Source organism: Engystomops pustulosus, chromosome 6 (genome assembly GCF_040894005.1).
Source record: "Engystomops pustulosus chromosome 6, aEngPut4.maternal, whole genome shotgun sequence".
In the NCBI taxonomy this organism is placed as follows: domain Eukaryota; kingdom Metazoa; phylum Chordata; class Amphibia; order Anura; family Leptodactylidae; genus Engystomops; species Engystomops pustulosus.
This window is the reverse complement of record NC_092416.1, coordinates 3299821-3316429: the sequence shown is the minus strand read 5'-3', so window position 1 is coordinate 3316429 and position 16609 is coordinate 3299821. Positions and strand designations below refer to the sequence as shown.

The following is a 16609-nucleotide window of genomic DNA, read 5'->3' as shown; positions in this document are numbered from 1 at the left end:
CCTCCCACAGGACAGACTGCTCGCTGCGCCCCCCACAGGACAGAGCGCTCGCTGCGCCCCCCACAGACTGCTCGCTGCGCCCCCCACAGGACAGAGCGCTCGCTGCGCCCCCCACAGGACAGACTGCTCGCTGCGCCCCCCACAGACTGCTCGCTGCGCCCCCCACAGGACAGAGCGCTCGCTGCGCCCCCCACAGGACAGACTGCTCGCTGCGCCCCCCACAGGACAGACTGCTCGCTGCGCCCCCCACAGGACAGACTGCTCGCTGCGCCCCCCACAGGACAGAGCGCTCGCTGCGCCTCCCACAGGACAGACTGCTCGCTGCGCCCCCCACAGGACAGACTGCTCGCTGCACCTAGGTGAGACTGTCTAAACCGCCGCCCAAGGAACAATAGTAAAGGGCTGCGCGTCACTCCACTGGGTGCGCAAGAGTGCGCTCAGGAGGGATACCAGACCGCTATGTATAATAATAATAATAAAACACTGCCTCCGTTTGATGCAAAAACACAGAAAGTGTAACAATCCAAATCCATGTAACGTTTGGGTCTTTACTATAGACCTTCTTCAGACGCGGATTACAAGGTGCGGAGGAGGAGGATGATGATGATGATGATGATGAAGATGATGATGATGATGATGATGATGAGCCGCTTTTCTCCTCGGCAGTACTCGCTGCCTCTCGCCGCACAGCATCCTCCTCCTCCTCCTCCTCCTCCTCCGCACCTTGCAATCCGCGTCTGAAGAAGGTCCAGAGCAAAGACCCAAACGTTACATGGATTTGGATTGTTACACTTTCTGTGTTTTTGCATCAAATGGAGGCCAAGTGTCTTATTATTATTATTATTATTATGGCCAAGGAACAATGACCCGGTACTGACCAAACTCATCCGCAGAGAAGTGCCGGGTCCACAACGACTTCCCATTAGTCAGCGTCATCTCATATTCTAACTGCAGCCCGTCCCCCTGCAGAGACAAGAGACCACCCTGAAGACTAAACCTACTGTATATCAACCAACATTGTGCCCTGGTGCTCCGCCTCCCTGCCCCGCTCCTGGTACTCCTCCTCCCTGCCCCCGCTCCTGCGGCTCCTCCTCCCTGCCCCCACTCCTGGGGCTCCTCCTCCCTGCCCTTCCCCTTTTGCCCCTCCTCCTGGTTCTCTTCCTCCCTGTCCTTCCCCTTTTGCCCCTCCTCCTGGTTCTCTTCATCCCTGCCCCGCTCCTGGGGCTCCTCCTCCCTGCCCTTCCCCTTTTGCCCCTCCTCCTGGTTCTCTTCCTCCCTGTCCTTCCCCTTTTGCCCCTCCTCCTGGTTCTCTTCATCCCTGCCCCCGCTCCTGGAGCTCCTCCTCCCTGCCCACGCTCCTGGAGCTCCTCCTCCCTGCCCCCGCTCCTGGAGCTCCTCCTCACTGCCCCTGGTGCCCCTCCTCCCTTCCCCTGTTGCCCCTCCTCCCTTCCAATGTTGCCCATCCTCCCTGCCCCTGGTGCCCATCCTCCCTGCCCCTGGTGCCCATCCTCCATGCTCCTGGAGCTCCTCCTCCCTGCCCCCGCTCCTGGAGCTCCTCCTCCTTGCCCCTGGTGCCCCTCCTCCCTTCCCCTGTTGCCCCTCCTCCTTGTGCCCTTCCTCCCTGCTTCTGGGCGTCTCTCCTGGCCCCATGTATTGTCATCTTTTGTCTTGTAGGTTGAGGCCCAGTACACACAATACAAGGTATAAGGCAGGACCCCGCTCACCCCGCACTTGCTCAGTGCTATGTACCACCATCGCTCACGGACAGATCGGAAGCTCCGCCCACTGTTGCAGCTCAGGTAGCTCTGCCCCGCCTCCTTTATCACCTGAAGAGCAAAGGGAGCGCAGGACGGGTTATAACAGAACGAATTACTGAAAATCTGCCGGATACAGAGATGGAGAAAGCTTCAACCTCCGAATACTATTACCAGGACCTCCGCTTGCTGTCAGTGAATGACAATGGGTTTGTAGGTGGAGATGGGGCTCACCTGACAGCCGGACCAGACATACTGCGTGGTGAGGTTGATGACTTGGTTGTTCTCGGGTCGGATCACGGACTCTTTCATTAGACAGTCCTGAGAGGGAGAGGCCCAGTCATCACTGCTGCTACAGTAACAGAACCACCCTGAGGCCCAGTCATCATTGCTGCTACAGTAACAGAACCACCCTGAGGCCCAGTCATCACTGCTGCTACAGTAACAGAACCACCCTGAGGCCCAGTCATCATTGCTGCTACAGTAACAGAACCACCCCCAGGCCCAGTCATCACTGCTGCTACAGTAACAGAACCACCCCCAGGCCCAGTCATCACTGCTGCTACAGTAACAGAACCCCCCCAGACCCAGTCATCACTGCTGCTACAGTAACAGAACCACCCCCAGGCCCAGTCATCACTGCTGCTACAGTAACAGAACCACCCCCAGGCCCAGTCATCACTGCTGCTACAGTAACAGAACCACCCCAGGCCCAGTCATTACTGCTGCTACAGTAACAGAACCACCCCAGGCCCAGTCATCACTGCTGCTACAGTAACAGAACCACCCCAGGCCCAGTCATCACTGCAGCTACAGAAACAGAACCACCCCCAGGCCCAGTCATCACTGCTGCTACAGTAACAGAACCACCCCCAGGCCCAGTCATCACTGCTGCTACAGTAACAGAACCACCCCCAAGGCCCAGTCATCACTGCTGCTACAGTAACAGAACCCCCCCAGACCCAGTCATCACTGCTGCTACAGTAACAGAACCACCCCCAGGCCCAGTCATCACTGCTGCTACAGTAACAGAACCACCCCCAGGCCCAGTCATCACTGCTGCTACAGTAACAGAACCACCCCCAGGCCCAGTCATCACTGCTGCTACAGTAACAGAACCACCCCCAGGCCCAGTCATCACTGCTGCTACAGTAACAGAACCACCCCCAGGCCCAGTCATCACTGCTGCTACAGTAACAGAACCACCCCCAGGCCCAGTCATCACTGCTGCTACAGTAACAGAACCACCCCCAGGCCCAGTCATCACTGCTGCTACAGTAACAGAACAACCCCCAGGCCCAGTCATCACTGCTGCTACAGTAACAGAACCACCCCCAGGCCCAGTCATCACTGCTGCTACAGTAACAGAACCACCCCCAGGCCCAGTCATCACTGCTGCTACAGTAACAGAACCCCCCCAGGCCCAGTCATCACTGCTGCTACAGTAACAGAACCCCCCCAGGCCCAGTCATCACTGCTGCTACAGTAACAGAACCACCCCCAGGCCCAGTCATCACTGCTGCTACAGTAACAGAACCACCCCCAAGGCCCAGTCATCACTGCTGCTACAGTAACAGAACCACCCCCAGGCCCAGTCATCACTGCTGCTACAGTAACAGAACCACCCCCAGACCCAGTCATCACTGCTGCTACAGTAACAGAACCCCCCCAGGCCCAGTCATCACTGCTGCTACAGTAACAGAACCACCCCCAGGCCCAGTCATCACTGCATCTGCAGAAACAGAACCACCCCCAGGCCCAGTCATCACTGCTGCTACAGTAACAGAACCACCCCCAGGCCCAGTCATCACTGCAGCTACAGTAACAGAACCACCCCCAGGCCCAGTCATCACTGCTGCTACAGTAACAGAACCCCCCCAGGCCCAGTCATTACTGCTGCTACAGTAACAGAGCCACCCCCAGGCCCAGTCATCACTGCTGCTACAGTAACAGAACCACCCCAAGGCCCAGTCATTACTGCTGCTACAGTAACAGAACCACCCCCAGGCCCAGTCATCACTGCTGCTACAGTAACAGAACCACCCCCAAGGCCCAGTCATCACTGCTGCTACAGTAACAGAACCACCCCCAGGCCCAGTCATCACTGCTGCTACAGTAACAGAACCACCCCCAGACCCAGTCATCACTGCTGCTACAGTAACAGAACCCCCCCAGGCCCAGTCATCACTGCTGCTACAGTAACAGAACCACCCCCAGGCCCAGTCATCACTGCTGCTACTGTAACAGAACCACTCCCAGGCCCAGTCATCACTGCTGCTACAGTAACAGAACCACCCCAGGCCCAGTCATCACTGCAGCTACAGTAACAGAACCACCCCGAGGCCCAGTCATCACTGCTGCTACAGTAACAGAACCAACCCCAGGCCCAGTCATCACTGCTGCTACAGTAACAGAACCACCCTGAGGCCCAGTCATCATTGCTGCTACAGTAACAGAACCACCCCCAGGCCCAGTCATCACTGCTGCTACAGTAACAGAACCACCCCCAGGCCCAGTCATCACTGCTGCTACAGTAACAGAACCACCCTGAGGCCCAGTCATCATTGCTGCTACAGTAACAGAACCACCCCCAGACCCAGTCATCACTGCTGCTACAGTAACAGAACCACCCCAGGCCCAGCTCACACGCACCTTGTTCCCCTTCTTGTACACGGCCGGCCATTGGGACGGGTCATCGAAGTAGAGGAGGATGTTCTGGCAGCACTTGGCCTGCAGAGAGGAGGAGACGGGTCAGATCAGGGGTCTCTATCATCCCCGGGCTCCAGTCTCAGCGGTCTCTATAACCTCTGGTCTTGGGGGTCTCCAGACTCCTGTATCGGGGTCTCTATCACCCCCAGTATCAGGGGTCTCTATTATCTCCCGTCTCGGGGGGGGGGGGGGGGGGGGGGGTCTATCATCTCCCGTCTCGGGGGGGTCTCTATCATCTCCCGTCTCGGGGGTCTCCATTATCTCCCGTCTCGTGGTCTGTTACGGGTCTGGCCTGGGATGTGGGAGCCGTTCTTCGGTACCTTCCTAATGTCTCCTGATCGCTGGCAGCTCTTATTTCGGTCACTTACCTCCGGATACTTAAATCTAAACTCAAGACGTCCAAAATCTGAGAGAAAACAGAATCGTGTGAGGAAGACCCAGTCCTGGAGAGAAGAGACAGAAGGGAACACGTCACCAAAGTCACCCAGATCAAAGATTGTAAAATACTCCCCCCATAGCATCAACATTGGGGTGGGCTGGAGGTAGGTCATGAGGTCATGTATAGGACGGCTGGGCTGGAGGTAGGTCAGTGAGGTCATGTATAGGACGGCTGGGCTGGAGGTAGGTCAGTAAGGTCATGTATAGGACGGCTGGGCTGGAGGTAGGTCAGTAAGGTCATGTATAGGACGGCTGGGCTGGAGGTAGGTCAGTGAGGTCATGTATAGGACGGCTGGGCTGGAGGTAGGTCAGTAAGGTCATGTATAGGACGGCTGGGCTGGAGGTAGGTCAGTGAGGTCAGGTATAGGACGGCTGGGCTGGAGGTAGGTCAGTGAGGTCATGTATAGGACGGAGGGGCTGGAGGTAGGTCAGTAAGGTCATGTATAGGACGGCTGGGCTGGAGGTAGGTCAGTGAGGTCATGTATAGGACGGCTGGGCTGGAGGTAGGTCAGTAAGGTCATGTATAGGACGGCTGGGCTGGAGGTAGGTCAGTGAGGTCATGTATAGGACGGCTGGGCTGGAGGTAGGTCAGTAAGGTCATGTATAGGACGGCTGGGCTGGAGGTAGGTCAGTGAGGTCAGGTATAGGACGGCTGGGCTGGAGGTAGGTCAGTGAGGTCATGTATAAGAGGGCTGGGCTGGAGGTAGGTCAGTGAGGTCATGTATAGGACGGCTGGGCTGGAGGTAGGTCAGTGAGGTCATGTATAGGACGGCTGGGCTGGAGGTAGGTCAGTAAGGTCATGTATAGGACGGCTGGGCTGGAGGTAGGTCAGTGAGGTCATGTATAGGACGGCTGGGCTGGAGGTAGGTCAGTGAGGTCATGTATAGGACGGCTGGGCTGGAGGTAGGTCAGTGAGGTCATGTATAGGACGGCTGGGCTGGAGGTAGGTCAGTGAGGTCATGTATAGGACGGCTGGTCTGGAGGTAGGTCAGTGAGGTCATGTATAGGACGGCTGGGCTGGAGGTAGGTCAGTGAGGTCATGTATAGGACGGCTGGGCTGGAGGTAGGTCAGTGAGGTCATGTATAGGACGGCTGGGCTGGAGGTAGGTCAGTGAGGTCATGTATAGGACGGCTGGGCTGGAGGTAGGTCAGTGAGGTCATGTATAGGACGGCTGGGCTGGAGGTAGGTCAGTGAGGTCATGTATAGGACGGCTGGGCTGGAGGTAGGTCAGTGAGGTCATGTATAGGAGGGCTGGAGGTAGGTCAGTGAGGTCATGTATAGGAGGGCTGGAGGTAGGTCAGTGAGGTCATGTATAGGACTGGGCTGGAGGTAGGTCAGTGAGGTCATGTATAGGAATATCACACGGTGAGTGATCCTCTGGAGGTAGGTCAGTGAGGTCATGTATAGGAATATCAACGCTGAGCTGGAGGGTAGGTCATGAGGTCATGTAGCTGGAGGTAGGTCAGTGAGGTCATGTATAGAGGGCTGGAGGTAGTCAGTGAGGTCATGTATAGGGGAGGGCTGGAGGTAGGTCAGTGAGGTCATGTATAGGACGGCTGGGCTGGAGGTAGGTCAGTCAGGTCATCTATAGGACGACTGGGCTGGAGGTAGGTCAGTGAGGTCATGTATAGGACGGCTGGGCTGGAGGTAGGTCAGTGAGGTCATGTATAGGACGGCTGGGCTGGAGGTAGGTCAGTGAGGTCATGTATAGGACGGCTGGGCTGGAGGTAGGTCAATGAGGTCATGTATAGGACGGCTGGGCTGGAGGTAGGTCAGTAAGGTCATGTATAGGACGGCTGGGCTGGAGGTAAGTCAGTGAGGTCATGTATAGGACGGCTGGGCTGGAGGTAGGTCAGTGAGGTCATGTATAGGACGGCTGGGCTGGAGGTAGGTCAGTGAGGTCATGTATAGGACGGCTGGGCTGGAGGTAGGTCAATGAGGTCATGTATAGGACGGCTGGGCTGGAGGTAGGTCAGTGAGGTCATGTATAGGACGGCTGGGCTGGAGGTAGGTCAGTGAGGTCATGTATAGGACGGCTGGGCTGGAGGTAGGTCAGTAAGGTCATGTATAGGACAGCTGGGCTGGAGGTAGGTCAGTGAGGTCATGTATAGGACGGAGGGGCTGGAGGTAGGTCAGTAAGGTCATGTATAGGACGGAGGGGCTGGAGGTAGGTCAGTAAGGTCATGTATAGGACGGCTGGGCTGCAGGTAGGTCAGTGAGGTCATGTATAGGACGGCTGGGCTGGAGGTAGGTCAGTAAGGTCATGTATAGGACGGCTGGGCTGGAGGTAGGTCAGTGAGGTCATGTATAGGACGGCTGGGCTGGAGGTAGGTCAGTGAGGTCATGTATAGGACGGCTGGGCTGGAGGTAAGTCAGTGAGGTCATGTATAGGACGGCTGGGCTGGAGGTAGGTCAGTGAGGTCATGTATAGGACGGCTGGGCTGGAGGTAGGTCAGTAAGGTCATGTATAGGACGGCTGGGCTGGAGGTAAGTCAGTGAGGTCATGTATAGGACGGCTGGGCTGGAGGTAGGTCAGTGAGGTCATGTATAGGACGGCTGGGCTGGAGGTAGGTCAGTGAGGTCATGTATAGGACGGCTGGGCTGGAGGTAGGTCAATGAGGTCATGTATAGGACGGCTGGGCTGGAGGTAGGTCAGTGAGGTCATGTATAGGACGGCTGGGCTGGAGGTAGGTCAGTGAGGTCATGTATAGGACGGCTGGGCTGGAGGTAGGTCAGTAAGGTCATGTATAGGACGGCTGGGCTGGAGGTAGGTCAGTGAGGTCATGTATAGGACGGAGGGGCTGGAGGTAGGTCAGTAAGGTCATGTATAGGACGGAGGGGCTGGAGGTAGGTCAGTAAGGTCATGTATAGGACGGCTGGGCTGCAGGTAGGTCAGTGAGGTCATGTATAGGACGGCTGGGCTGGAGGTAGGTCAGTAAGGTCATGTATAGGACGGCTGGGCTGGAGGTAGGTCAGTGAGGTCATGTATAGGACGGCTGGGCTGGAGGTAGGTCAGTGAGGTCATGTATAGGACGGCTGGGCTGGAGGTAAGTCAGTGAGGTCATGTATAGGACGGCTGGGCTGGAGGTAGGTCAGTGAGGTCATGTATAGGACGGCTGGGCTGGAGGTAGGTCAGTAAGGTCATGTATAGGACGGCTGGGCTGGAGGTAAGTCAGTGAGGTCATGTATAGGACGGAGGGGCTGGAGGTAGGTCAGTAAGGTCATGTATAGGACGGAGGGGCTGGAGGTAGGTCAGTAAGGTCATGTATAGGACGGCTGGGCTGCAGGTAGGTCAGTGAGGTCATGTATAGGACGGCTGGGCTGGAGGTAGGTCAGTGAGGTCATGTATAGGACGGCTGGGCTGGAGGTAAGTCAGTGAGGTCATGTATAGGACGGCTGGGCTGGAGGTAGGTCAGTAAGGTCATGTATAGGACGGAGGGGCTGGAGGTAGGTCAGTGAGGTCATGTATAGGACGGCTGGGCTGGAGGTAGGTCAGTAAGGTCATGTATAGGACGGCTGGGCTGGAGGTAAGTCAGTGAGGTCATGTATAGGACGGAGGGGCTGGAGGTAGGTCAGTAAGGTCATGTATAGGACGGCTGGGCTGCAGGTAGGTCAGTAAGGTCATGTATAGGACGGAGGGGCTGGAGGTAGGTCAGTGAGGTCATGTATAGGACGGCTGGGCTGGAGGTAGGTCAGTAAGGTCATGTATAGGACGGCTGGGCTGGAGGTAAGTCAGTGAGGTCATGTATAGGACAGAGGGGCTGGAGGTAGGTCAGTAAGGTCATGTATAGGACGGCTGGGCTGGAGGTAGGTCAGTGAGGTCATGTATAGGACGGCTGGGCTGGAGGTAGGTCAGTGAGGTCATGTATAGGACGGCTGGGCTGGAGGTAAGTCAGTGAGGTCATGTATAGGACGGCTGGGCTGGAGGTAAGTCAGTGAGGTCATGACCTCTTTGGACTCAGAAGCATCTGATGGATCCAGACATCAGGATTCCCAGCATCGTTCTCCAGCCTCTCCGCATCATCTCTAATCCTCCCCAAGTCCAACCCGCGCCCCACAAACATCCAGAGACAGTAAGTAGGACAGCGACAAGGAGCCCGGATTATTCATATTTGGGAAAGGAAAACCTAAACAACAGTTGCTAGGAAACGAGTTCAGGCTCCGCGGTGGTTTCTATGACGACAATAATGAATGACTGGGAAAGATCCCAAAAAGAAAAGTAAAAAAAAAAATCAGAAAAAGCAAAGAGAAGAAAACACAAAAATTTCTGTATTCAAGACAAAAGACTACACCCCCCATACACAGAGAGCTGCCATGTCCTGTGTGTCCTGATACCTTTCTATCATAGCCAGCAGTGGTCAGGGGTCAGCATGGGGGCTCTGACCCCTCTGTGACTACACCCCCCATACACAGCGAGCTGCCATGTCCTGTGTCCTGACACCTTTCTATCATAGCCAGCAGTGGTCAGGGGTCAGCATGGGCGCTCTGACCCCAATGTGACTACACCCCCCATACACAGTGAGCTGCCATGTCCTGTGTGTCCTGACACCTTTCTATCATAGCCAGCAGTGGTCAGGGGTCAGCATGGGTGCTCTGACCCCTCTGTGACTACACCCCTCATACACAGGGAGCTGCCATGTCCTGTGTCCTGACACCTTTCTATCATAGCCAGCAGTGGTCAGGGGTCAGCATGGGTGCTCTGACCCCTCTGGGACTAAACCCCCAATACACAGCGAGCTGCCATGTCCTGTGTGTCCTGACACCTTTCTATCATAGCCAGCAGTGGTCAGGGGTCAGCATGGGCGCTCTGACCCCTCTGTGACTACACCCCCCATACACAGCGAGCTGCCATGTCCTGTGTGTCCTGACACCTTTCTATCATAGCCAGCAGTGGTCAGGGGTCAGCATGGGCGCTCTGACCCCTCTGTGACTGCACCCCCCATACACAGCGAGCTGCCATGTCCTGTGTCCTGATACCTTTCTATCATAGCCAGCAGTGGTCAGGGGTCAGCATGGGTGCTCTGACCCCTCTGTGACTACACCCCCCATACACAGCGAGCTGCCATGTCCTGTGTGTCCTGACACCTTTCTATCATAGCCAGCAGTGGTCAGGTGTCAGCATGGGGGCTCTGACCTCTCTGTGACTACACCCCCCATACACAGCGAGCTGCCATGTCCTGTGTGTCCTGACACCTTTCTATCATAGCCAGCAGTGGTCAGGTGTCAGCATGGGGGCTCTGACCTCTCTGTGACTACACCCCCCATACACAGCGAGCTGCCATGTCCTGTGTGTCCTGACACCTTTCTATCATAGCCAGCAGTGGTCAGGGGTCAGCATGGGCGCTCTGACCCCTCTGTGACTACACCCCCCATACACAGCGAGCTGCCATGTCCTGTGTCCTGACACCTTTCTATCATAGCCAGCAGTGGTCAGGGGTCAGCATGGGTGCTCTGACCCCTCTGTGACTACACCCCCCATACACAGCGAGCTGCCATGTCCTGTGTCCTGACACCTTTCTATCATAGCCAGCAATGGTCAGGGGTCAGCATGGGCACTCTGACCCCTCTGTGACTGCACCCCCCATACACAGCGAGCTGCCATGTCCTGTGTGTCCTGACACCTTTCTATCATAGCCAGCAGTGGTCAGGGGTCAGCATGGGCACTCTGACCCCTCTGTGACTGCACCCCCCATACACAGCGAGCTGCCATGTCCTGTGTGTCCTGACACCTTTCTATCATAGCCAGCAGTGGTCAGGGGTCAGCATGGGTGCTCTGACCCCTCTGTGACTACACCCCCCATACACAGCGAGCTTCCATGTCCTGTGTCCTGACACCTTTCTATCATAGCCAGCAGTGGTCAGGGGTCAGCATGGGCGCTCTGACCCCTCTGTGACTACACCCCCCATACACAGCGAGCTGCCATGTCCTGTGTGTCCTGACACCTTTCTATCATAGCCAGCAATGGTCAGGGGTCAGCATGGGTGCTCTGACCCCTCTGTGACTACACCCCCCATACACAGCGAGCTGCCATGTCCTGTGTGTCCTGACACCTTTCTATCATAGCCAGCAGTGGTTAGGGGTCAGCATGGGCGCTCTGACCCCTCTGTGACTACATCCCCCATACACAGCGAGCTGCCATGTCCTGTGTGTCCTGACACCTTTCTATCATAGCCAGCAATGGTCAGGGGTCAGCATGGGTGCTCTGACCCCTCTGTGACTACACCCCCCATACACAGCGAGCTGCCATGTCCTGTGTGTCCTGACACCTTTCTATCATAGCCAGCAGTGGTTAGGGGTCAGCATGGGCGCTCTGACCCCTCTGTGACTACACCCCCCATACACAGCGAGCTGCCATGTCCTGTGTGTCCTGACACCTTTCTATCATAGCCAGCAGTGGTCAGGGGTCAGCATGGGTGCTCTGACCTCTCTGTGACTACACCCCCCATACACAGCGAGCTGCCATGTCCTGTGTGTCCTGACATCTTTCTATCATAGCCAGCAGTGGTCAGGGGTCAGCATGGGCGCTTTGACCTCTCTGTGACTACACCCCCATACACAGCGAGCTGCCATGTCCTGTGTGTCCTGACACCTTTCTATCATAGCCAGCAGTGGTCAGGGGTCAGCATGGGTGCTCTGACCTCTCTGTGACTACATCCCCCATACACAGCGAGCTGCCATGTCCTGTGTCCTGACACCTTTCTATCATAGCCAGCAGTGGTCAGGGGTCAGCATGGGCGCTCTGACCCCTCTGTGACTACACCCCCCATACACAGCGAGCTGCCATGTCCTGTGTGTCCTGACACCTTTCTATCATAGCCAGCAGTGGTCAGGGGTCAGCATGGGCGCTCTGACCTCTCTGTGACTACATCCCCCATACACAGCGAGCTGCCATGTCCTGTGTCCTGACACCTTTCTATCATAGCCAGCAGGGGCCAGGGGTCAGCATGGGTGCTCTGACCCCTCTGTGACTACACCCCCATACACAGCGAGCTGCCATTTCCTGTGTCCTGACACCTTTCTATCATAGCCAGCAGGGGCCAGGGGTCAGCATGGGTGCTCTGACCCCTCTGTGACTACACCCCCATACACAGCGAGCTGCCATGTCCTGTGTCCTGACACCTTTCTATCATAGCCAGCAGTGGTCAGGGGTCAGCATGGGTGCTCTGACCCCTCTGTGACTACACCCCCATACACAGCGAGCTGCCATGTCCTGTGTGTCCTGACACCTTTCTATCATAGCCAGCAGTGGTCAGGGGTCAGCATGGGCGCTCTGACCCCTCTGTGACTGCACTCTTATACACAGCGAGCTGCCATGTCCTGTGTGTCCTGACACCTTTCTATCATAGCCAGCAGTGGTCAGGGGTCAGAATGGGTGCTCTGCCCCCTCTGTGACTACACCCCCCATACACAGCGAGCTGCCATGTCCTGTGTGTCCTGACACCTTTCTATCATAGCCAGCAGTGGTCAGGGGTCAGCATGGGCGCTCTGACCCCTCTGTGACTACACCCCCCATACACAGCGAGCTGCCATGTCCTGTGTGTCCTGACACCTTTCTATCATAGCCAGCAGTGGTCAGGGGTCAGCATGGGTGCTCTGACCCCTCTGTGACTACACCCCCTCATACACAGCGAGCTGCCATGTCCTGTGTGTCCTGACACCTTTCTATCATAGCCAGCAGTGGTCAGGGGTCAGCATGGGCGCTCTGACCCCTCTGTGACTACACCCCCCATACACAGCGAGCTGCCATGTCCTGTGTCCTGACACCTTTCTATCATAGCCAGCAGTGGTCAGGGGTCAGCATGGGCGCTCTGACCCCTCTGTGACTACACCCCCATACACAGCGAGCTGCCATGTCCTGTGTGTCCTGACGCCTTTCTATCATAGCCAGCAGTGGTCAGGGGTCAGCATGGGTGCTCTGACCTCTCTGTGACTACACCTCCCCATACACAGCGAGCTGCCATGTCCTGTGTCCTGACACCTTTCTATCATAGCCAGCAGTGGTCAGGGGTCAGCATGGGTGCTCTGACCCCTCTGTGACTACACCCCCATACACAGCGAGCTGCCATGTCCTGTGTCCTGACACCTTTCTATCATAGCCAGCAGTGGTCAGGGGTCAGCATGGGTGCTCTGACCCCTCTGTGACTACACCCCCCATACACAGCGAGCTGCCATGTCCTGTGTCCTGACACCTTTCTATCATAGCCAGCAGTGGTCAGGGGTCAGCATGGGTGCTCTGACCCCTCTGTGACTACACCCCCATACACAGCGAGCTGCCATGTCCTGTGTGTCCTGACACCTTTCTATCATAGCCAGCAGTGGTCAGGGGTCAGCATGGGTGCTCTGACCTCTCTGTGACTACACCCCCCCCTACACAGCGAGCTGCCATGTCCTGTGTGTCCTGACACCTTTCTATCATAGCCAGCAGTGGTCAGGGGTCAGCATGGGCGCTCTGACCCCTCTGTGACTACACCCCCATACACAGCGAGCTGCCATGTCCTGACACCTTTCTATCATAGCCAGCAGTGGTCAGGGGTCAGCATGGGCGCTCTGACCCCTCTGTGACTACACCCTCCATACACAGTGAGCTTCCATGTCCTGTGTGTCCTGACACCTTTCTATCATAGCCAGCAGTGGTCAGGGGTCAGCATGGGTGCTCTGACCCCTCTGTGACTACACCCCCCATACACAGTGAGCTGCCATGTCCTGTGTGTCCTGACACCTTTCTATCATAGCCAGCAGTGGTCAGGGGTCAGCATGGGTGCTCTGACCCCTCTGTGACTACACCCCCCATACACAGCGAGCTGCCATGTCCTGTGTGTCCTGACACCTTTCTATCATAGCCAGCAGTGGTCAGGGGTCAGCATGGGTGCTCTGACCCCTCTGTGACTACACCCCCCATACACAGCGATCTGCCATGTCCTGTGTCCTGACACCTTTCTATCATAGCCAGCAGTGGTCAGGGGTCAGCATGGGTGCTCTGACCTCTGTGACTACACCCCCCATACACAGCGAGCTGCCATGTCCTGTGTGTCCTGACACCTTTCTATCATAGCCAGCAGTGGTCAGGGGTCAGCATGGGCGCTCTGACCCCTCTGTGACTACACCCCCATACACAGCGAGCTGCCATGTCCTGTGTGTCCTGACACCTTTCTATCATAGCCAGCAGTGGTCAGGGGTCAGCATGGGCGCTCTGACCTCTCTGTGACTACACCCCCCATACACAGCGAGCTGCCATGTCCTGTGTCCTGATACCTTACTATCATAGCCAGCAGTGGTCAGGGGTCAGCATGGGCGCTCTGACCCCTCTGTGACTACACCCCCCATATACAGCGAGCTGCCATGTCCTGTGTGTCCTGACACCTTTCTATCATAGCCAGCAGTGGTCAGGGGTCAGCATGGGCGCTCTGACCCCTCTGTGACTACACCCCCCATACACAGCGAGCTGCCATGTCCTGTGTCCTGACACCTTTCTATCATAGCCAGCAGTGGTCAGGGGTCAGCATGGGCGCTCTGACCCCTCTGTGACTACACCCCCATACACAGCGAGCTGCCATGTCCTGTGTGTCCTGACGCCTTTCTATCATAGCCAGCAGTGGTCAGGGGTCAGCATGGGTGCTCTGACCTCTCTGTGACTACACCTCCCCATACACAGCGAGCTGCCATGTCCTGTGTCCTGACACCTTTCTATCATAGCCAGCAGTGGTCAGGGGTCAGCATGGGTGCTCTGACCCCTCTGTGACTACACCCCCATACACAGCGAGCTGCCATGTCCTGTGTCCTGACACCTTTCTATCATAGCCAGCAGTGGTCAGGGGTCAGCATGGGTGCTCTGACCCCTCTGTGACTACACCCCCATACACAGCGAGCTGCCATGTCCTGTGTGTCCTGACACCTTTCTATCATAGCCAGCAGTGGTCAGGGGTCAGCATGGGTGCTCTGACCTCTCTGTGACTACACCCCCCCATACACAGCGAGCTGCCATGTCCTGTGTGTCCTGACACCTTTCTATCATAGCCAGCAGTGGTCAGGGGTCAGCATGGGCGCTCTGACCCCTCTGTGACTACACCCCCATACACAGCGAGCTGCCATGTCCTGACACCTTTCTATCATAGCCAGCAGTGGTCAGGGGTCAGCATGGGCGCTCTGACCCCTCTGTGACTACACCCTCCATACACAGTGAGCTTCCATGTCCTGTGTGTCCTGACGCCTTTCTATCATAGCCAGCAGTGGTCAGGGGTCAGCATGGGTGCTCTGACCTCTCTGTGACTACACCTCCCCATACACAGCGAGCTGCCATGTCCTGTGTCCTGACACCTTTCTATCATAGCCAGCAGTGGTCAGGGGTCAGCATGGGCGCTCTGACTTCTCTGTGACTACACCCCCATACACAGCGATCTGCCATGTCCTGTGTGTCCTGACACCTTTCTATCATAGCCAGCAGTGGTCAGGGGTCAGCATGGGTGCTCTGACCCCTCTGTGACTACACCCCCCATACACAGTGAGCTGCCATGTCCTGTGTGTCCTGACACCTTTCTATCATAGCCAGCAGTGGTCAGGGGTCAGCATGGGTGCTCTGACCCCTCTGTGACTACACCCCCCATACACAGCGAGCTGCCATGTCCTGTGTGTCCTGACACCTTTCTATCATAGCCAGCAGTGGTCAGGGGTCAGCATGGGTGCTCTGACCCCTCTGTGACTACACCCCCCATACACAGCGATCTGCCATGTCCTGTGTCCTGACACCTTTCTATCATAGCCAGCAGTGGTCAGGGGTCAGCATGGGCGCTCTGACCCCTCTGTGACTACACCCCCCATACACAGCGAGCTGCCATGTCCTGTGTGTCCTGACACCTTTCTATCATAGCCAGCAGTGGTCAGGGGTCAGCATGGGTGCTCTGACCCCTCTGTGACTACACCCCCCATACACAGCGAGCTGCCATGTCCTGTGTGTCCTGACACCTTTCTATCATAGCCAGCAGTGGTCAGGGGTCAGCATGGGCGCTCTGACCCCTCTGTGACTACACCCCCATACACAGCGAGCTGCCATGTCCTGTGTGTCCTGACACCTTTCTATCATAGCCAGCAGTGGTCAGGGGTCAGCATGGGCGCTCTGACCTCTCTGTGACTACACCCCCCATACACAGCGAGCTGCCATGTCCTGTGTCCTGACACCTTACTATCATAGCCAGCAGTGGTCAGGGGTCAGCATGGGCGCTCTGACCCCTCTGTGACTACACCCCCCATACACAGCGAGCTGCCATGTCCTGTGTGTCCTGACACCTTCAGATCCATAATGACACCTCCATATTACGAGAGTCCTGGAGATGTAGGGGTTATGAGAGTGGCCAATAAGTTCCATCTATTCTCCCCTTGTTCTCATTTTGGTGTCACCTCGGGAATTTCTGTGTAATAGTCTGCGAGAACGTAAGAACAAGGGATGACTCTAACGAGAGAAGCTCATACAATCTCCGAGCGCAGCCATTGCAGTCACATTATAGGCTCTGCCCCATTTCTCCTGACTCCATGTGAGAGTTTCACTGCATTTATCACTAGCGACAATTGCTGCACGCCGCACCGCAACGATCCGTAATACACAGCACTGCAAAGCGACTCCACATGTGTATAGGCCACGAGCGAGGATCACAGGAGGAGACAACTACAAATGGAAAGACAGAGGGACGGGGCGGCTGGACTGGACAGACCCGA

At 56.5% G+C, this 16609-nt stretch overlaps 1 protein-coding gene across 1 annotated transcript in view; it reads right to left on the bottom strand.

The window, feature by feature from the left end:
* The window catches only part of TMEM145 (transmembrane protein 145), a 38693-nt gene that overhangs the window by 9890 nt on the left and 12194 nt on the right, over nucleotides 1–16609 (bottom strand). Inside the window, exons 2-6 of the mRNA XM_072113772.1 lie at nucleotides 4832–4906; nucleotides 4407–4484; nucleotides 1989–2075; nucleotides 1725–1826; nucleotides 879–963 (exon numbers count right to left, since the gene is read on the bottom strand). Coding sequence (XP_071969873.1) covers nucleotides 879–963; nucleotides 1725–1826; nucleotides 1989–2075; nucleotides 4407–4484; nucleotides 4832–4906 — 427 coding nt within the window. The remainder of the gene's footprint in view (nucleotides 1–878; nucleotides 964–1724; nucleotides 1827–1988; nucleotides 2076–4406; nucleotides 4485–4831; nucleotides 4907–16609) is intronic.